Here is a 20,606-nt window from a genome sequence, read left to right as displayed (position 1 = left end):
GGCGCCTCGCTGAAAACGCTTGGGAAATATGATGCAGAAATCCTTGCTAAATCGCGAACGCAAAAACACTGATACAAAAATAATAAGTTTCGAATAAAATAAACCAAGTTTTCGTAAATAAAAAATTTCAATAAGAAATTATATCAAATATGATACAATAACATTTAAAATTCACGTTGCTACATATTATGAATTATTAATAGAGTATTGTGCTTTTTTCATTTCATCCATGCAACATTATTGTGAATAATAGTGAATAATAGAATGTATCATTCTTTTACGTATAAAATGTTAGTTTACTAAATATAAAATTGACTTACAATATGTGTAGTAATAATAAAAAAAATACAATTTTTATTTTTAAAATATTGGTCTTTTATTTAATGATTATGATGATACAATACTTGACTACTAAACTCTTTATAATTAAAAGATGATTTTTTATCTTTAAGTTAGTAAAATCTTAATTTAATCAATTAAACAAAAATTTATCATGAGCATTAAGTATTAAATTCTAATTTATAAATCTCAATGTGAAAAATTTATATCACGTTTATATAAATAACACATTCAAGCAAATATCTACGTGAACATTTCAAATAGATAATTTTTCAATTAAATATATGCACAAATAGAAGTACATTAAATAACAAAAAAAATATAAAGAACTAAGCTAAGAACAAAAATTCTAAATTTTAAAAGAATCCAATGAAAGAAGTATTGTCATTTGTCACTATTTTTAAATTAATAATAAAATTGAAATATTTTCAAATTAATTAAATACAATAGTATTTATCTCTTCAAAAACTTAAATTAATCTAAACCTAATTATTAATGTTAATTGTTTTAATTATAAAATTAATTTACTTATTCTTTAAATGAAAAAGTGTACGTTATGCCTTTCGGTTGAAATCGAGTGTTTTCGCGCGTGCGTAAAAAAAGACAAATACAAAAATATAAATAAGTTGACTTGTGAGGTAGCACATAGTTTTACATAAAAACGATTTACTCGTAGTCTCGGAGGATCCCAAGTTCGATCCCACCGATGTTTACTCCAATATACTTTATGTATCTCAATATTATGAAACATGAAGAGTCGAAGGTTACGATAGTAAAGGATACAATAAATTGATTTGTTCAATATCAAATTAAGGTAAAAATAAATTATATTTACTTCAATATTACATACTCTTAACATTACAAAACAATGCAAACTAAATAATCTTTCTCTCGCTTTTCTCACAATGCACGTAATGGATAAACTTGTTAAAAAATGGTCCTTTAATTTTTTGTATATCAGTATGAATATATTTCGATCATGATCACAGTATAAAAGAAATGTGATCCATAGTATCATAACGTATGTTCGTAATGTGTAATTATGTGTAATGATATATCATGAATAATATACATATTAATAACCATGTGTTAACCCATGAGAGAAGTGCCAATTTATAATTGCACAATGCTGCAATTTGCACTTGCGTCGCTCGTTGCTTTTCATGAGCCAGGATCTCAATATTTTGCACTTAAATCTAGTTTCTAGTGTACTTGCCCCAGATATGAAGCATGAATACAGATGCAATGAACAAAAGGGACATAACTAGCACTGGCACAGGTCCTCTGTAATAATTACAAAACAATTTCAGTATATTTATTAGAATTAAAACATCTCATTAAAACATCAAATTGATTGCAATACAAAATTAAATAATTAAATAATAATGTAATGTGAGGTGGCAATAGAATCAGTGCAGTTGTTGGTGTGTAATAAAATAATATATCGTGTATTAAAGTAAAATTACAAAAGCAGAGAAAATGTTTGTTGTGTCTTTGAGCTATTTTCAGCATTAAATAATAACAAATTTGATCAATTTGTGATCTTATATTCAAACACTCCAGAAATAAATTCTTTTCATTTGTCAAATTTTAAATTGTAGGCCCTTTAAAGAAAATAAATTGAATTTGTAATAGTTATTAAAGATATCGACTGATTCAAAGTCACATTTTTATAATTTTACCTTAATAGATATATTTTATTAGCACCAACAACTGTTTTAATTAATAGCCATTACACATTATTCTTCAGCTAATATTTGAGTTTAAAATTTTTAATTTCTTTTGTTAAATTATCAATAAATATCAATCAAAATTATCAAAAATTAAATTATTTCCTGCATTTCAACCATTTATTGCTTTTTTTGTAACAAATGCAAAAGTACTTCATAATAATTTGGAATATACTATATCTCTCCACGTTACACTCGACTCACATATGGAACATGCAATCTTAAGTTGATTTTCACTTACACTTTGATGCCGGGAGAATCATCGGTATAAAACCTCCACATGCCACCGGAACTCGTGCCAGTATTCCTGTTCCTAGCAGAGGAGGTTACAGTGGTTTTCCTCTGTCTGACAGTGCCACTACCACCTGTTCTTGCTGCTATGGCCTTGCTGGGTGACCGTCCAACGGATCCCACAGAAGTAGCGCTAGGTGCGGCAGGCTTTTTTTATGAGAAAGAAAAAAGAAAAAAATATAGTCAATCTTCCTTTCAGACATACCGGTCAAAAATTCATCATTTAAATTTGTCGTACTCACCATTGTGTGACTATTCTTGTTGACAGTCCAAAAGAATGCTAAGAGATTTGTTTAGGAAACTCTGCTTGTTGTCGAAATATTTTTCGACGACGCTTGCGTTCTGAAAACTTCGTGTAAAGTACAGATCAGGTTGAAGTGCGGAAGACAACTCGTTCGCAGCGGTTTTCCTTCTCTCCGGTCGCCTCTCCCTCGTACAAAAATCGACAGCAACGTGGCAACGAACGTATGCCAACGTACGTACGTACGGCGTATCCTCGTCGGGCGATTCGAACGCAGGCTGGCGGTGCAACACGGAGTAGCTGGCGACGTGTCGAATATGTATTCTACACGTGGTGCTGCACGACGAACACGTCACCGTTGTGTTTATGCTGGGAACCGCGTCTCCATGTTCTATGGTTCAAGCCGCGATTGGCCGTTCGCCTGTATTGGACAAACCCTTTAATCTTTACTTATTTCGTTTACCGTACAAAATGTTTGATGAAAATCAGATTATTAAAACAAATATTGAAATAATAAAAACGGAAAGAATTTTATCTGAGTTATTAAAAATTATTCTTGTAGAAACATTCAAAAAATGAATTATCAAAAGCGAAAAACCCTGAAAATATATGTATCTCCAAGTATAGGAGAGAACCGTTTCTCGAACGAAAAATTACTTTTTGAAAAAAAATGTTTTTTACTACATATTACAATTTAATTAATCTAATTAATTAATGAATAAGTATACCAAGAATCTAAATATGTGTCGCTCAAGACGCTTTAAATATTGTAAAAGTTGTTGAAAGATAATATAAGGTAAGTAAATAGGTTAAGGTTTGCCTCTTGAAATATTGCGAAAATTGGATCTCGAACCTTTCGAAATTGCGAAGAAATATTAGAAAAGCATCTAAGCGAAGAGGTTACTGTAAGTATGCTGGCAACAGCATGAGTCACGCCGTGATGGTGCGCTGACTTTAGGCTTCGTGCCTCTCGAAATTGCGTAAAATTCCATCCGATGTAATAGAAAAGCATGCTAGGCAAGAAGGTTACCAAGAGTACGCTGAGAATGACAGGAATGGCACGAGTCACGTGTCGGCGCGTTGATTAGGTCTCGTGGCTCTCGAAATGGCGTAAAATTTCATCTAAGGTATCAAAAAAGCATACTAGTCGAGGAGGTTGTGCTGGGAACGACGGGAGCGACATGACCCACATGTCGGCGTCGTCGGCGAGTTGATTTTAGGTCTCGAAATTGCGTAAAATTTCATACGAGGTATCCAGCAAGCATACTAGGCGAGGAGGTTACAGAAAGTGTTAGGAACGAACGAATCACGTGTCGGCGCGCTGATTGGTCAGCGCCTCTTTTATCCAATAAACCTAAAGCCTCGTCTACAATGAGTCGGTAGTCATTTGTCGTAAGAAATCTAGCCAATCACAGTTGATCTTAGAGAAGAATAAGCGAACATGATTGATTAAAATTCTTACGACCAACAACTAACGACTCATTGTAGACGAGACTTAAGGGCTGTTCTTTTTAGCTGCACTGCTACACTGATGTAACAAGTTAAAGTAAGATAAATATCTTTTTCTCATTCTAACTTACTGCACCAGTGCAGCAATGCACCGAAAAAGAACAGACCACTAGAGATCTCTTCTAAGTAAACCTACTCGCAAATTCTGTACTCCTAATAATGGCTCCTGCTCGCTGGACGCGGAAACGCTTTATCGTTAACCGCGCGACAAGATGCGACGCGGTAGTCAATCAAAGTTGGATCGAATTTAACTTTTCCCGCGCGATGAAAGATTAAGTTAATTGTCGCAATGACAATTTCCGCCGCGCGTCAAACGTCACGGACGTCAGGTAAGCGTTATCGCATGCAGTGCACAGGAGCCATAACCTCTCTGATTTTTCGAATTGTTTAATCATACGGGCTATAGTTTTAAAGGAAAAACCAGGCTTTTCTCTTTTTCCACGGATTTTTTCAGTTTTTTTCCCAACGGTAAGAACATTTATTTGAAAAAATTGACATATATTCGCCTTCCACACTCTTCTGTCATTTTAAGTAATCTAAATAATTAGGGAACAGTTCACACACGTTTAAAAAGTCAGACTAAGGAGTTAGTCTGTCATAAAGTTTTAGTTCTTGAAGTATTTTAATTTTTAATTTAAGATAATGTCAAGTATAAAGGGAACACAAAACAAATCACACCACCAGCATATTTGAAAAAAGCGGCTTTTTTTTAAGTACAGACGACGCCATTTCCCCAATGTTTATCTCCTTCTGTCGCGTTATACTTTCCTAATAACTTTGACGAATTTTCGCGTCTTTGAGATATCGATTGTGTTCCGATACACACAGAAAAGTATAGAGGTATATAATGTAACTATGGAAACGTACGTAACGTGAATTATAAAGAAATAGAGGAATATAAGATATTAGGATGAAAATTAGAATTTTAGAATCTTAGTGTTTTATAATAAAATAATTAAAATAAGTATAATACAAAACACATAACTTATTATTTATTTATAGTGTTCATTGAGAAAACCGATTCTAACCTCTTACTTTTAATACATGTTCAACATTTTTCATAACAGAATATTAATTTAAAAAGTATTATACAGAAATTATCGTGTCTTATAAAATATTATGTATTAGAATGTAAGTGGTAAATTAATGTCCATCTTTAAGAATAATTTTGTTTTTCTATATCAGAGGTTAAGTATGTGTGAAACTTGCGTTAAAGAATTTTCTATTATAACCTTATTGAATATTATCAAATGCTTTTTAAAAAGTGTTTCCTATGTAACAACTCTACTTGTTTATATATTTTATTATTAAATAATATGCCAATGTTATTCTTGTGAAGTGTGAGGAATATATTTTATTTTATGCATTTGTTTATAATTTTTTAGGAGTTCCTTGTATTTAATTGGAAATGAATTATTGCGTGGACAAGTAAACAATAATTTGTAACATAAAGATGCAGTCAGATGATGAATTGTCTGAAGGTGAGGAAGAGATGCTTGTATATGTGGAGTTTGAAGGATTTACCGGAAATGATATGTTTAATAAGGAAAATCTTCAATTGGATATGATTGGAATAGACACTGAACATCCTATAATGGAAATTAATGGGCGAGTATGTATCTTATAGAACTTGATGGTTGAAACATGTGGCATAGGTTATATTTCAAATTCATGTATTTATCACCTTTTAAAATTATATTTGTATTTTCAGTATTATGAAGGCACTTATGAAGACGCTGTAGGTACTTACATGTTCTTTGAGAAGGATGACAATCCAAAGGTGGATGATGAAATATTTGACAAAGTACCATGTTTAAAATATTTTGCAAAAACAAAAAAATTGCTTAAGATGCAGAGAGTATTTACGAAACCAAGAGTTGAGATTCTTGGTGATTCTCAACATGAAGGTTGTATACCAAATACTGAAACGTTATCGCAAGCTGGAGTACCTCCAAAATATCAAGAGGAAGGTAAATAAAAATTTCTTTTCTTATGTGTTTTATTTAAAATAAAATTATTAATTTTATTTAAAATGAATTTTTCTAGCCATGCAGTTCTGGAATAAAGTACGTATTGACAGACTAGAAGAATTAAGTGAATTTTTGGAGAAACAGAAGATTAGAGAAGAGAATAAATCAAAAGGCGTTGTGTCAGATTCAGACTCTGAGAAGGATAATCTTGTAAAGCAGAGCAAAGAAAAACCAGAAGAGAAGCATGATTGAACTTAAAATATTAGTCTTATCAAAAAGTAAGTATTTCCCTTTATTACTTATATATTGAAAGCTTTTTCTTTAATTATTTTGGATAAAAATTTTTAATTAATTTATTAATTAAAGTTAAATTTATTAATTAAATTATTAATTAAAGTAATTACTAAATAAATAAATAAAAATACTGAATAAGTAAAGACAAATAAAAAAAATTTTTAAGTACATTTCTAAGATGTTTTAAAATTCTAGAAAATATTTTACTTAGAACTCGACCATAAACATTCTACATTCATAACATAAAACCGATACAAACATATTAGTGCTATAGACATTAAATTACTATATGGAAAAAGCAGTTATATATAATTAGGAATATTAATTTTGTTTCAGGAAAATGTGATGTATAATAAAAAAAAGCTTAATTTTCTGATCTTATTTCAAGCTTAATTTTAAACACATTCATACAATATCTGTACATATAATTATAAGAAATTTTACATCTCTACAAAAAAATGTTCTGAGTTTTTTATTTTGAATGTAGCAAGCATAACATGATACAGTTAACACGATGTAGAATATCTCACATATTATATTACTTATTCTTTTTATTTTACATATATATAATTGTGTTTTGGGAAAATATGTAATTATAAAATACTGAATTAAACCCAAAAGTACAAATCGTTCCTAATAATAAAATTCTAGCAAAGAAATAGATAATGTAACATAAACATAGAATAGATAAATATTTCATATATATATATATATAAATCAATTATCAAGTAAGATTGTATACAATCTTTGCGATCAATTAAAGCTTAACACTTTATGTATGCACGCGGTAATATCTAAACACGCATATATATGTATATATATATATATATATATATATTCTATGATAACACTTTGTGAAATCATATATCGCAGCTTGCTATGTATCTTCGTTACTTCTTTACTTATTTTAGAGACCTGAGTTTCATTTTGATTTTAGAATCAAAAATTGTATTTTATAAAAAATGTATATAAATATTATACATCTTGTGTCTTCACCAATCGAGATCACCAGGCAATTCGTCTGGGTATTCTCCCGTTAGACAGGCAGTGCAATGACCAATGTAACTACTGTCGCGATTGTCCATGCGATACCTGACTGCCTCAACAAGTCCGTCGACCGAAAGGTATGTTAAACTGTCCGCACCTACGTGTTTGGCCAATTTTACATTGTCAAGTTTATTCGCGATAAGTTCTTCTCTTGTTGGAATGTTGATACCCATATAGCATGGGTATTTTAACGGAGGCGATGCTATTCTAATATGAACCTGCAAACAAAACATTATGAATTAATGTAGTAAATGCAGATATATACTAATAGTACAAATAACTTAAAAACGCTTACTTCCTTAGCGCCCGCGTCACGTAGTAATTTTATAATTGGACCGATTGTATTTCCTCTGACGATAGAATCGTCAACGAGAATGATTTTCTTTCCTTTTACATTCTCTGACAAAGCTCCGAATTTTTTCGCTACTCCGAGCTGTCTCAATCGCGTACTAGGTTGAATGAACGTTCTACCTACGTATCTGTTTTTGCACAGCACTTCGGCAAAAGGTATCTTTGATTGCCTGGCGTATCCGTGTGCCGCTGCTGTTCCAGATTCTGGCACAGAACTGACTATATCTGCTTCAACCGGGGATTCCATCGCTAGCACTCGTCCACACTGCAAACGTACGGAATAGACCATTTGTCCTACAATACAAACGAATAAGAAAACAAGTTTAATGAACGAAAAGGAAAACGAATTTTTTGCGCTATATAGTTGTCACTCTTATTACGTACCTTCAAAAATGCTGTCGCTCCTGGCGAAATAGACGTATTCGAAGATGCAAAATGCCTGCGGTTTTTTATTCGGTCTTTCTACTATCTCGATAGTTTTAATGCCTTCTCTAGTCATCTCCACGATTTCACCGGGAAATACTTCACGGACATAACGCGCGCCGATACTCAAGAATCCACAGGATTCCGATGAAATTACCCAGCCTTCCGCATCATCGTCGTCGTCGTCAGACTCGTTATTTGCTGCAATTAATTTCATTATTCTTCATTAGTAATTCATTAATATTTAAAAAAATCATTGTTACAATGGGCAGTATAATTTTGTTGATATACCTAATTTGCCAATTGGTACGATTTTCCCTAGACAAAGTGGGCGATTGCCATATGGATCGCGTACGCCATAGATCTTATCCCTCTGCATTATAACCAGGGAATATGATAATGGTGCCAATTGCATAAGGTGTTTGATACGCGCTGGCCAATCCGGTCCGTTGACTTCACCTTCAGGCGGATTTAAGCAGAGCGCTTGTGTTATGAGCTCCGAATCTGAGTGCGTCGACAAACCAACGCCTCGTCCTAATACCTGGATACAGGTGAAATCAAAATAAAATTCAGTTTTGATTGACAAGAATTATCAATAAGGTTCTTTTTACCTAAACTTCTTGCACAGTTAACTATTTCTCTTTAACAGAAAAAATAAAAGAAAAAAATTAGCCGTGCAAGAAGTTCAGCTAAAAAGAACAAATTTTTAGGCACTTGATAAAGTGACCAAGGAAATGGATTATTACATATAAGAAAAAAGATAAATTTCGTATTACCATTTTTCGTAAACTTTCCGTATTAACTAATTCTCCATTATGTGCAACTGCCAATGCTCCGTGCGCGGTGTGCACTACAAATGGTTGACAGTTGACTTCTTCGCTGGCCGCACTTGTGCTGTATCTGGTGTGACCAATTCCAAGATTGCCTTTGAGCTTTTTCATATTTTCATCGTTGAAAATATTATTGATCATTCCCATACCCTTATAAACATGAAATGATTTCGAGCAGACGCCCTCGCTTGTAACGATTCCTGCGCTCTCTTGCCCCCTATGTTGTAACGCAACTAAACCTGATCAAGAACAGAAATATTTTTCTTTATATTTTCTTGGTATTAATATTAATGTCTTACTTTTATTTTTTCATGTTTTTTTCTCTTATAATATATACATTTATATCTTTTTATTTCAGTGTCAATCGAATATTTACTGTACAAAGTAAATGCACATATACCTAGACAAACAACTTGAGCAACGTCACAAGTTTGTGATGGCCAATCTCCTGCAACGATGCATCCGAAAACGCCGCATTCGTGCGTAAGACCAGCAGGCCTCTGTCCCCTGGTTTCACCTTTGCTCCGTGATCTTGTAAATTTTGATTCGTCCTCCGTGGAAAGACAAGACATTGCTTTGGTACAATATTCGGTATCTTTATCATGAAATGATTCCATTGTAATCTATAATAAGTAAAATATGTTAATTTTGATTTCCTTTACATCAATAATGTAATAATGAATTAATATAAATCTTGTATCACTATATAAATACATCATTTTAAAAAATTAGAAAGTAGAATATGCATCTGAATGTGAAACAAAAACATAGAAACATACGAGTATTAATATATGTATTAGTATGTAATTAAGACAAATAACTAGATTGAAAGGTCACAAAAGATGAACTGATGATCGTAAATACACTTTTTCATTATCAACATTTAATTTAATTTAGTCGTTATCATAATACTTCTAAGATTGTATAATTGAAAAATTTTTTTTGATGACTGACAAATTCATTTCCCTTAAAATTTAAATATACTTTCACTGATGAACCTAGATATTCACAAAAGTCTTACAACGCGGATATATAAATTGGATATAAGTGATATATAAGTTTTGTGTATCTTATGAAAGTCTAGTAGATCCTTTCGTAATTTCTCTTCGTGTATTATCGGCGTTGCCCTTATAAACTGTTGACCCCCAACGGACTGATAGAATCGACATATCTTACGTTTGTTCAATACTACAACTATGTTTTCTTATTATGTTTGCGCAACCTGCATTTCGCAATGGATTTCATCATCTTACATCGTATTGACATCATGAATGTCAGAATATAGAACAGTTATATTTGTGTTTACAGCAAATCGATCCTTTCGTGTCACGCGAGAAATCGCATAACACTTTTTTGCAGCAAGTTAATTTTCCACTGTGTCAATTATAAATTGCATGTAGATACGAGAATGTAATAATGTTTTTTTAATTATCTTATTTTGAGTTTGATTTAATGTAAGTTGGTTCTGAAAATTAGACAGACCGTATAGCGTAAAGATAAATAAAAAACGAATTTATAAGCTATTTACCACAAAAGAAAGGTAAAAAGAATTATTTTCTCATAAACGTTAGTTTTTGATGAAACGAATAAAATCAATTATTCATTCTGTCATTAATAAAAAACTGTGTTATGAAATATAATAATAATTTTACTAAATAAAGTTATAATAAAGTTAACTCTTATAATTCTTATATTTATTTTCATTTTTGAAGAGATATCGAATGCGATTATAATATTTCCTATTTTTCAATGGAAAAAAAGAAAAATATCTTTGTCTACCGTAAAGGGGTAGATTACTAATTAAGCCAAGAATAAATCAAGTATAACGCAATGTGTTCCAAACCGAGAAAATATCCTACTTTCCTGAATTATGAAGTCATTCGATTATATTTTCAGTACAGAGTTTCTTGAAAAATACATTTAATTTTAATTTTTAATTTTTTACTTTAATTTATCTTAATCTTTACAATTTTTTCGGTTGTATTATTGTAAGTTTTCCTGATTTCCTTATTTATCGAATTTATACTTGCATTGACTTATTTGAACTGGATAAATAAGAATTTGAAGAGTAAAAAAAAAAGAGTTAAAAGACCTAAGAATTAAACGTCACCGAATAGGTCGCGTATTTGGTTTAAAAATAGTCTCTTCTCTGCAGAAGAGATTCATAAGATATTGTTATCAATATAGTTAGTACAAATTACCATGTGAGTCAGCTAAGAAACGATAAGTTTATTTGAATGATACTTGATATGTGGGAAGACATGAAATCAACCAAACCAAGACTAACGAAGAAATAAAGAAAATGTGATAATTTTTTATATGATATACTTCGATTGATATACTCTAATTAACTTAATCGGCACTTAACTTGATAATTGTTTAAAATAATATTTCTAATGTACAATTGCTAATCTTTTTTCCTATACGTTAAACAAGATTTAATAATTCTATTTACATTAATTTAAGTGCTGCTGGTATTTTTCATTAAAATAATGTTTTTTCCTTATAAATTTATCTATAACATACATATGCAAAATTTTGAGTTTTTTTCAGAGCCACAAAAGTGGTTTTCCAGCAATCTAAAGATTAATAAAACGGGAATTATTTAAAATATTAACTGTTAATTAAGTTAACTGACACTTATTTAACCAGCAAAATGTCTAATACACAATGCATTGTTTCTTTTAAATTTTTTCCCATTATGTTAAACAACAAAAATTTCTATTCGTAATTAACAAAATAATAGAAGTATTATTTATAATAAATAGAATAAATTACTTAATAAATTAATCACTGATCAAGTTAATCGGAATTTAATCAAGATACGATCCTCTTAATTTTTTAAAGTTGCGTGCCGTTCAGATAAAAAGAGATTTCTTGCATATTCAAAAGAATCAACGTAGCGTACATAAAATGCGTTACATATAACACATAATATAATAATTAACCCATTGAGATCGTTTAATTCTCGAATATCGAAGCCAGAACGCCTAATCTTTATTAGTAGAAGCGGATATAATTGTTCATTACGGCCTGATTCTACAATTTAACCAAAGTTTAACTAATGTCCACTAAAAAAAATTGTTTTATATAAAATAAAATCCATTAGTTAGTAATATAGTTAAACTCCGATTAAACTAAGTTGTAAAACTGGACCTAATACGAACATAAAATATTTCAAAGATTAGAGTTTTTTTTTTATTACGTTCAATAGTGTTTTCATATTCACACAAGTACACAACGCGAGTCAGACACGTGCGGTCTCAACGGTCCAACAGCACGCGGATGACGCAAGATAACACGCGGTGAGGCCGAATCTACGGCGGATGCCGCGCATAAGGATGCTACCTGCGTTTTTTGTCGACCTGCCCGACTTCTCCCCTATCCGTTCAAGTTGGTCTACACAAAGATTCCACGAAAATCATCACGGAGGATAACTACTATCTATTCAGTCTGTTACGAGTCACGAAAACGCACGCGGACAAAAAGGTACAATCGTCCGCTCCAATTTGCGAGGAAGCGATTCTGGAACCGACGCGCAGACGAGGGGGGGAAGGGAAAGAGAGAGGGGAAGGAAGCGATGCACGTACCTCACGTGTGTGCCGAAGTGCGTGGAACCTCGCGCCGAGAAACGCACCCGTGCTTCTCGTCCCGCTTCGGGAACACGTCTGGGTTTGATCTCCTACCGAAACGTGCGCCGGCCTCGTTTCGACGCGTTCCCAACTTCCCAGCTGCAAATGAGGACGGGAGGGGATATCGCGCCTGTTAGAGAAACTTGCCGGCCGGCAGGGCTCGGTTGATCGTGCGACGAAGAGCGACGCGAGATATGCACGTGGTGGAGTCCGCCTTGAGAGGACGAATTGATGGATCTTTCTCGCCTTACGGCGGACGCGTCGGTCCTAGCAGGAGCTAGGAGAATCGGCGTGAATCACGCTAAATGCTGGAGGCTCGAGCCAAGGACAGATCACTTAAGCTAACAATGTTTACGTCAGCCGCCGAGTGATTACTGAAATTAGTCGACGATAACGCGTCGACACGGCGCGCTGCGGCATCGAGCGGACGCAATCCCGTCTGAATTTCATGAAGCTCCGAGGAGAGCCGCCTCCCAGTTTTTCTTCTTAAATTTGTCATGACATGTTGCAAAATCTCGACGTCTTTCCCAACGTCAGTCACAATAATAGAGACCAGTCGCAGGCCAGTTTCGTCGACTTTGACGTTGGTACATACGTTCATCGAAGGACGAAACTATTTCTATTCGGTAGTATTCCTAGTTGAATAAAAGAAAATAATCTGTAATGATTTACATATTACATTTAATTAAGTATTTTACTGTCAATTAGTTTTTATAAATTATATTTTGTAATTATTTATATAGGTACTTTTATAATTGTTTCCCTTTTCTTGGTAAGGTACACAGAATAAGCGTATTGTAAAATATTATAGATATTGATGTCATTTATATATAATTAAGAAAAAAAACTCTTAATTTCTATTAAGAGCACATGCATTAGAAGTGGAGAAAACTGTATTAATTTTTTAAAAAGTCGTACCATCAAAGTAAATTAATTTTTTCACATGTCGCCATTCGTGCTGAGCATGCAGGGGGTAAATCGATAAAATATTCGTTTAATTCCCTTTGCTGGTAAATAAACGGGCAACTTAATTTATATGTACTTTATTTTATTAGCAGAGATGGGACGTTGCGTGTGAGTCTAATTGAAAACTCGATCACATGTTGATCCACGCAAAAGAGAACATTCTAGAACTTTCGTAAACTGGAGTTGTGACACCAGTTGTGACGCGCGGAGGGAAAATAACTTACTCTGAGATGCGTATGGCGCAAGAAAAAAATATTCATATATGATTTTTCGTTTCCGCTATCAAAAGTTGTCGCAACGAGGAGCTCCGCTCCGAGCTCTGATCGATGATGGGAGAGGGGAGAGAGAAGAAGAAATCAGACGGACAAAGACGTGGTGGGGACCGCCGAAGAAATGCGTGTGAAATCAGACCGATCCGGCGACTTACGCACATTCCGATAGCAGACGTTAGAGCGACAAGATGGCTGGTAAGTTCGATAGAACGTTAGAAGCGATAATTTCGGTTGGAACGGGCTCTCGTTCAGTGGAAGCGCGACGATCTCCAAACACGTGGCACTAATTTCGCAGATGCAAATCTCGCGACATTCGTCTCTAAATAACGCTTTATACGATTCTGCTAAATGCTGATAGAAAAACGGAAAGAGTAAACTGAGTAAACAGAGGTTTTGCCGGAGCAACAGGTGGTTGAATGCCGGCCAGTGTTTCACGTGTTCGAGAAGTGTTCTGATATATCTGTATTAAATATTAAAACTATTTCAGGGAGTAATCTAAAAAGTTTGCGGTTAATCAAACACAACGTGCATTTATATAAAAACGGTAAACATTGTTGAGATTTAACTTGTGACTGCGAACATGAAGTCACGCTTTGCATGCGTGAAAGCGGCTCGCTGTTTCCTTGCAGGGAGGAGAGAATTGAGAAGGAAGAATTTACCGGTCCCTGAGTAAAATCAGTATAGAACAATTTGTCGAGAACAACGTTAGCCTAGCTGAGCCGCTACCGAACAAATTAATTTAAGTTATTAAGTTGTGAGATGGGAAAAACCCAGTATTAATAATATAAGTTTATAGTAATAATTATAGTGTCATTAACAAATTTTATGTAACTTGACCAGCTTCGCGTGGAGCTTCAGATCGCTACTCGCAGTGCTCTGAATAATGTACACCTAAATAAACCAGCACAATTATCTACAAAGTTAACGTCCAACAAACATTAATAGATAATTTGTTCAAGAATAGTACATTTACATGCGATTTCGCTCTCTCGAAGGAAAAATTATCCCGATTTACTTTTTAAAATAAAGAGATTTAAAAATCTCTTTATTTTATAGGGAGGACTAATGAACCAAAGCTTATTAGCATAATGTATACATTAAAAACCTAGAAATTATATATTAATAACAATGTCGTAAAGAGATTTGTTTCCAACCAACGAATACTAAATGATTATCGTTCACTTCTGTCTCTTACAGACTTGGATTACAAACTTGGAAAACTTCTCAACGAGGGAAAGACAAAGAAGGTTTACGAACGTCTGGACGACCCTGCATTATGTTTGCTGGAGAGCAAGGACCGCATTACCGCCGGCGACGGCGCAAAGTCTCATGCTTTGGAGGGTAAAGCAGAGATCAGCACGTCCACCACCGTAAAGGTCTTCGGATTACTTAATCGTGCCGGTATCAAGACAGCTTATGTTAAGCTTGCCGGTTCAAAGTCCTTCATAGCGAAGAAATGTGACATGATACCGATCGAGTGGGTTACCAGAAGACAGGCGACTGGTAGCTTTCTAAAAAGACATCCTGGTACGTACAGATATTAATTTTTTGGAATTAACGCAGTTGTGGAAAATGTTGTGAGTTGAGAAATGCACAATACATGTAGTATTTTATATATACATATATAGTATTTTATAATGTAATATGTATTGTTTTAGGTGTACCTGAGGGTTACAGATTCAATCCGCCTCTGCAGGAAACGTTCTTTAAGGACGACGCTAATCACGATCCGCAGTGGTCCGACGAGCAAATTATTTCCGCCGGTTTCCAAATGGGCGGTAGAAAGATAACGAAGGACGAAGTAGATATTATGAAGCGCACCACAGTTACCGTTTTCGAGATTCTTGAAAGAGCTTGGACGGTAGCTAACAGCTCGTTGATAGATATGAAAGTAGAATTCGGCGTAGATACGAGCGGGGAAATTTTATTAGCTGATATCATCGACAGTGATTCCTGGAGACTCTGGCCTGCTGGAGATAAGAAACAGATGAAAGATAAACAGGTGAGACTTTTCTTGAAAGTTCGAATACATAGTGATATTAACACGTCCGTTAATATTGTATCAACTCACTTGTTTAAAATTTTTTATAATGTTGCTACTAGGTGTACAGGGATCTGTCTAACGTAACGCAACAAAATTTGGAGACCGTAAAGCGTAACTTCAAATGGGTAGAGGAGCAGTTGGATTATATTATTGAAGCACCTGCTCCATTGGTGGTTATATTCATGGGCTCGCCATCCGATCAAGACCATTGCTCTAAAATTCAGGAACACGCTAAGACATTAGGTTTAAAAACGCAACTCCGAACTTGCAGTGCCCATAAGGGTACTGCGGAAACTCTAAATATTCTTGCCGAATATGAAGGCAGTGGAGAAAACGTACGTATAAAAATTCATGTTTTTTATCGTAATAAATTTTTAACAGATTAGGTAAAATGTAAGTTTACATGAAATATTACTTTTTATTTATAATTTTTTTATGAGTAAAAATAGATCTTTAATAACAATAATTCTTGTAAAATTAAGATATTAAACATTTAAAAAAATTAAATTTGTAGATACAAAGCAATGAATATTGCATTATTGTTAGATTTATAAAAATATTTATATCTAATAGTAATAGTTATAATAATAGTTAATAATTATTTAGTAAAATCATTAAAATACTAATAGTGTAGGCCATTTAAATAAATGCTATAATTACATAATGCTAATAAGTTGCAGTCATTTGCAGCAACTTAACAGCAATAGTATAATATTGTGCAATTTTATCATGATATTTATTGTTGCGAAATTGGTCAACTCGCGATATCAAGTGTACTAGCAAAGGATAACTGTATCACATTTCATACTAACCCGTCGAAGTGGTCTGCGTTATCCTGTTATGTTTTAATTACAAAACTTATTACGATAAAGAAAGCGATAGCTATAAAAAGATGTTTATTTTCGTTTATCACAAGTTTTTTCTTGTTTTTTTCCGTAGGTGGTACTGATAGCGGTAGCCGGCCGCAGCAATGGTTTGGGTCCAGTACTCTCCGGCAATACAGTCTTGCCTGTCATAAATTCCCCACCTTTGAGATCGGACAATATTGAACGAAGCGTGTGGTCCTCACTTGACGTCCCTTCAGGTATTTTAGTTAATTGTATTCAGAATAATTGAATTTGTCGTATGAAACGTAAAATTAAATTATATTTACAGGACTCGGCTGTACGACAGTCGTGCATCCAGAAGCAGCTGCACTTGCGGCGGCGCAAATTCATGCGATGCACAATCACTTGGTTTGGGCTCGTTTACGAGCAAAGCAACTCGACAACTTCATTAATTTAAAAAAAGCTGACCTCCATACACGCTGTACTTGAATTATTAAAGCAGTTCGGCTACCAGAGTTCCAGCTAACAAAATAATAAATTACAATTAAAGTTTACGTTAAAGCGATTTAACGTTGTTAATGTCATACATATCATCACGCCGAAAATAGATCTGTTCCATTCCTTTTTCAAGAGTCTCGTGAGAGTATATAGCAGTACAATCGCGAAAAGAACTGTACATTCTTTTTTATATAGTTTTAGTTATTAATTCATTTTAAATGTTGTTTTTGAAGTATTTAGTACAGGGTGATTGTTCTTCAATGTTTTTTCTTTGTATAGTTTTTTTGCTATGCATCTATAAAAAATAATAGTATAATTGTATATTGCCATAGATTTGTGATACAAATTTTATTTTATCAATGATCACGTTAGCTCTTTTCATATATACTCTATTGTTATTGATTCTAGTAATACTTTACTGGTTTCAAGTATGCAATATTCATGTATTTCCACTTAAACAAATTTTTGAATAATGTAAAATTTTTCTTTATATAAATCCACTTTTAAAAAAGGGGTGTTATTAAAAAATTGTATGTTATGTCTAAAATAAAAGAAGTGCAAAATACGAAAATGGCTTTCTATATATTATGCAATTATATTACTTGCAATAACACACTAAATGAAACAATATAATTATATAATACATGTATACAGAGCCACGTTGTGCAAAACGATTTTTCAACATGTCTATCTATAAGATAAATGTGTCATAAATAAGTGAGAAAGTTGGGTTTGGAAGAACATAAAAAAAAGTCATATTAAATATTTATAAAAATATATCCAACAGTTTGTATATGAAAGAGAACCCCAAGATTTGACAATTGCTTTCATATACAATTAATAAGTAATTGCCTACGTATTTACACGTATATACTTATACTTTCTTATATACATGTAAATATACATGTAAATTAAAAAATGGAATACGTTGTATTTTACTGTATGTACACTTGTATTAATTACTATTAAACATCTATGATTCTTAGCTTGCTAGAGCTTCAATCTCCGCTATCTCCTTTGGACAATTTTTCGTCAAGACTTCTGCGCCATTTTCTGTTACTAAAATATCATCCTCTATGCGGATACCTAAGCCATGAAAGTGCGATGGTGCGTAAGGAGTCTTCGGACTTATGTACACACCTAAAGCAGCGACAAGAAACATTACAAATCAATTTACATTATTAATTTACGAGACGCATATGACGCTTTGAGCAGTACCAGGTTCCATCGTTATTATCATTCCAGGTTGTATTCTTATGCTTCTGGATATTTTTCCCGTGTCGTGCACGTCCATTCCCAGATAATGACTAACGTGATGCGGACAGTATGCGTACGCAGCTGCTAATAATTTGCTTTCATCTATATTTTTTGGTATCACGCCAATCTCTTGCAATCTTTCTCCTAGAAGAAAACACATGTGGCGGAACACGTTGTCCAACGACGGCATTTTTTTCAGACTTTCTATCAAGTTTTTTTGCACATCGAGTACTATTTCATAGAGAACTTTTTGCTCTGGTGTAAATTTTCCATTGATTGGCCACGTCCGCGTTATATCGGATGAGTAACCATGATACTCGCAACCTGCAAGTAAACAGACATACAAAAGTGTTTCGATTATGCATTAGTCATAATTCTATACGTTTCCATACAAACCTGCATCCATCAAGACTAAGTCACCATCTTGTACAATTTGATTATTGTTGATATAGTGTATTACATTTGCATTTCTGCCCGCAGCCACGACGGGAGGATACGCTAGATATTCAGCACCACGCATACGGCATTCGTAATCTACAGTAGCGAACAACTGATGCTCACTCATCCCTGGTTTTGAAAGCTGAATCGTTTTTGCAATTGCATCAGAAGCAATTCTGCAGCTCTCCTGCATTAAGTTGATCTCGCAGGTGCTCTTGATTAAGCGAATTTGATGAAACAAGATCTTGGGGGAAGCAAATATTTGATTGTCCGTCAATTTGATCAAATGGCACATCTTCTTATGCAAAATTGGTTGAACAACATCAGCGTGATCATACCATACAATGCTGTTCTTATCCTCCTGTACAAGTGAAGTCAGAAACCGTTCGAATTCGCCGATCGGCAAAGCGTAATCCATGCCAAACACTTCGGTCGCCATTTCAACACCGGTTCTTGGGCCGTCCCACAATTCCGAATGCTCGTCTTTCGGTTTCACGAATAAGGTGTACAATGACTTGTCCTCCTTGCACGTAAGCACCAAGATACCATCGGGCTCCTGGCACCCAGAGAAATACAGAAAGTCCGTGTTCTGCCGAAACACATACGGTATCTTGTCCGACATGTAGACCTTGGACGACGCGGGTATAACGACTATTTGCTGTCTGCGTGCGCTTTTGGCGTTTGCCGTCAGCGCAACGCTCTCCACCAATCTCGAACGCCGCCTCTTCAATTCCTGAAGCGATATACCTGGCAGCACATCGCCGTGCTTGATCAGATGAGGATGCGTCAAGGACGTCGGCTGTCCGCACGCGTGCGGATACGCGCCCCGTGTGCATTCTCGCTGTGTCAGATTGCTCTTGAGTGTCGTCTCCGCCGAGAAGTATGCCAGCAATTGTCCTGAAATCACACCGACAAACAATGCCATGTTATTTCTAACATACCAGATAGAAATAGTGAATTTGCCGCTACCTTACATAACTATAATAGCGATAATTTTCTTTCAGAATTAAATATACCGGTACAAGTGCCTCCTCTCACCAAATTTATTCGGAATGCATCTCAGCGAGTGTTTCACACTATTAAACATATTTATTCTTCTCGTTTTTAGTAGCCACTGACGCTCGCAGCAGAATTTTATTTTGTCCTACTATAGATATACAATATTTTGCAATATTCGATGCAGAACTTAACCTATAAAATTTTGACTTGCACAACTGACAAATGTGTATGTATTTGCCAGAGCGACCAATCACGTGTCGACATGAAAAGCTATCATATCGATATGACGACAATTAAAACTTTTCTGTTAATTATTTTAATTAGATTCATGGGTTATAAAAATTCTCAAAATAGACTTACAAAGTTTATTGTAGATATATTTGAATATAGAAATTTTAAATTTAAAAATAATTATACTAAGTTTTATTCATATACATTTGTTATAAAACTTCAAAGCATGTTCACGACACAAGATTAAAAACACAATAGGTTTGTTTTTTATTCCTGCACTGCTGCACTAGTGCAATAAGTTAGAATGAGAAAAAATATATTTGTCTTATTCTAATTATTACACCAGTGCAGCAGTGCAAGAATAAAAAACAGACCTAATGAAAAGACGGTGAGAGGGACAAGATATTTCCTAACAAA

At 34.0% G+C, this 20,606-nt stretch overlaps 5 protein-coding genes and 1 long non-coding RNA gene across 11 annotated transcripts; 2 read left to right on the top strand and 4 right to left on the bottom strand.

The window, feature by feature from the left end:
* Window positions 1-1,148: 1,148 nt before the first annotated feature.
* On the bottom strand, window positions 1,149-3,002 carry LOC105835158 (protein transport protein Sec61 subunit beta). Its single transcript, XM_012678194.3, has 3 exons — window positions 2,603-3,002; window positions 2,311-2,507; window positions 1,149-1,623 (listed from the first exon to the last, which is right to left on the bottom strand). The coding sequence occupies exons 1-3, from the start codon at window positions 2,603-2,605 to the stop codon at window positions 1,536-1,538; spliced, it is 288 nt and encodes a 95-aa protein (XP_012533648.1). The 5' UTR covers window positions 2,606-3,002; the 3' UTR covers window positions 1,149-1,535.
* A 1,281-nt stretch (window positions 3,003-4,283) lies between these two features.
* LOC105835136 (general transcription factor 3C polypeptide 6) lies at window positions 4,284-6,928 on the top strand. 5 transcript variants are annotated; one of them, XM_012678145.3, is made up of 5 exons: window positions 4,284-4,439; window positions 5,496-5,722; window positions 5,822-6,080; window positions 6,157-6,358; window positions 6,711-6,928. In XM_012678145.3, the coding sequence occupies exons 2-4, from the start codon at window positions 5,564-5,566 to the stop codon at window positions 6,330-6,332; spliced, it is 594 nt and encodes a 197-aa protein (XP_012533599.1). In that variant the 5' UTR covers window positions 4,284-4,439; window positions 5,496-5,563; the 3' UTR covers window positions 6,333-6,358; window positions 6,711-6,928. The 5 variants fall into 5 exon arrangements, with proteins under 5 accessions (XP_012533599.1, XP_028050698.1, XP_012533597.1 ...); XM_028194897.2 differs by lacking the exon at window positions 4,284-4,439 and adding an exon at window positions 4,446-4,578; XM_012678143.3 differs by lacking the exon at window positions 4,284-4,439 and adding an exon at window positions 4,825-4,973.
* On the bottom strand, window positions 6,831-15,693 carry LOC105835133 (amidophosphoribosyltransferase). 2 transcript variants are annotated; one of them, XM_012678140.2, is made up of 7 exons: window positions 15,560-15,693; window positions 9,426-9,648; window positions 8,972-9,264; window positions 8,487-8,736; window positions 8,157-8,396; window positions 7,717-8,066; window positions 7,367-7,639 (listed from the first exon to the last, which is right to left on the bottom strand). In XM_012678140.2, exons 2-7 carry the CDS (start codon window positions 9,640-9,642, stop codon window positions 7,367-7,369), a joined length of 1,623 nt encoding a protein of 540 aa, XP_012533594.1. In that variant the 5' UTR covers window positions 9,643-9,648; window positions 15,560-15,693. The 2 variants fall into 2 exon arrangements, with proteins under 2 accessions (XP_028050697.1, XP_012533594.1); XM_028194896.1 differs by lacking the exon at window positions 15,560-15,693 and having other exon boundaries at window positions 6,831-7,639; window positions 9,426-9,642.
* LOC105835135 (multifunctional protein ADE2) lies at window positions 13,737-18,249 on the top strand. The gene is made up of 6 exons (XM_012678142.3): window positions 13,737-14,090; window positions 15,093-15,422; window positions 15,554-15,897; window positions 15,999-16,274; window positions 16,879-17,023; window positions 17,095-18,249. The coding sequence occupies exons 1-6, from the start codon at window positions 14,084-14,086 to the stop codon at window positions 17,253-17,255; spliced, it is 1,263 nt and encodes a 420-aa protein (XP_012533596.1). The 5' UTR covers window positions 13,737-14,083; the 3' UTR covers window positions 17,256-18,249.
* LOC114255680 lies at window positions 15,727-17,232 on the bottom strand. The gene is made up of 4 exons (XR_003626871.1): window positions 17,093-17,232; window positions 16,752-17,017; window positions 15,967-16,152; window positions 15,727-15,865 (listed from the first exon to the last, which is right to left on the bottom strand). It is a non-coding gene; the product is annotated as an uncharacterized LOC114255680 (long non-coding RNA).
* Window positions 17,840-20,486, bottom strand: LOC105835134 (xaa-Pro aminopeptidase 3). Its single transcript, XM_012678141.3, has 4 exons — window positions 19,998-20,486; window positions 18,918-19,856; window positions 18,483-18,845; window positions 17,840-18,404 (listed from the first exon to the last, which is right to left on the bottom strand). The coding sequence occupies exons 1-4, from the start codon at window positions 20,044-20,046 to the stop codon at window positions 18,247-18,249; spliced, it is 1,509 nt and encodes a 502-aa protein (XP_012533595.1). The 5' UTR covers window positions 20,047-20,486; the 3' UTR covers window positions 17,840-18,246.
* Window positions 20,487-20,606: the final 120 nt, after the last annotated feature.

Source organism: Monomorium pharaonis, chromosome 7 (genome assembly GCF_013373865.1).
Source record: "Monomorium pharaonis isolate MP-MQ-018 chromosome 7, ASM1337386v2, whole genome shotgun sequence".
In the NCBI taxonomy this organism is placed as follows: domain Eukaryota; kingdom Metazoa; phylum Arthropoda; class Insecta; order Hymenoptera; family Formicidae; genus Monomorium; species Monomorium pharaonis.
This window is presented reverse-complemented; position numbering and strand designations above follow the sequence as displayed.

Bases quoted from the DNA above. Each gene is read 5' to 3' on its own strand.
- LOC105835136 (XM_012678145.3), top strand. From the start codon at position 5,564: ATGCAGTCAGATGATGAATTGTCTGAAGGTGAGGAAGAGATGCTTGTA. The intron at 5,723-5,821 runs GTATGTATCTTA...TTGTATTTTCAG, and splicing joins TAATGGAAATTAATGGGCGA to TATTATGAAGGCACTTATGA. The intron at 6,081-6,156 runs GTAAATAAAAAT...GAATTTTTCTAG, and splicing joins TCCAAAATATCAAGAGGAAG to CCATGCAGTTCTGGAATAAA.
- LOC105835135 (XM_012678142.3), top strand. The intron at 16,275-16,878 runs GTACGTATAAAA...TTTTTTCCGTAG, and splicing joins ATGAAGGCAGTGGAGAAAAC to GTGGTACTGATAGCGGTAGC. The intron at 17,024-17,094 runs GTATTTTAGTTA...TTATATTTACAG, and splicing joins CTCACTTGACGTCCCTTCAG to GACTCGGCTGTACGACAGTC.
- LOC105835133 (XM_012678140.2), bottom strand. From the start codon at position 9,642: ATGGAATCATTTCATGATAAAGATACCGAATATTGTACCAAAGCAATG. The intron at 8,737-8,971 runs GTAATACGAAAT...ACCTGTATCCAG, and splicing joins CGGAAAGTTTACGAAAAATG to GTATTAGGACGAGGCGTTGG. The intron at 8,067-8,156 runs GTACGTAATAAG...TTTGTATTGTAG, and splicing joins GAGCGACAGCATTTTTGAAG to GACAAATGGTCTATTCCGTA.
- LOC105835134 (XM_012678141.3), bottom strand. From the start codon at position 20,046: ATGTTTAATAGTGTGAAACACTCGCTGAGATGCATTCCGAATAAATTT. The intron at 19,857-19,997 runs GTGAGAGGAGGC...GTGTGATTTCAG, and splicing joins ATGCATTCCGAATAAATTTG to GACAATTGCTGGCATACTTC. The intron at 18,405-18,482 runs GTACTGCTCAAA...TCGCTGCTTTAG, and splicing joins GATAATAACGATGGAACCTG to GTGTGTACATAAGTCCGAAG.
- LOC105835158 (XM_012678194.3), bottom strand. The intron at 1,624-2,310 runs GTAAGTGAAAAT...TAATTATTACAG, and splicing joins GATTCTCCCGGCATCAAAGT to AGGACCTGTGCCAGTGCTAG.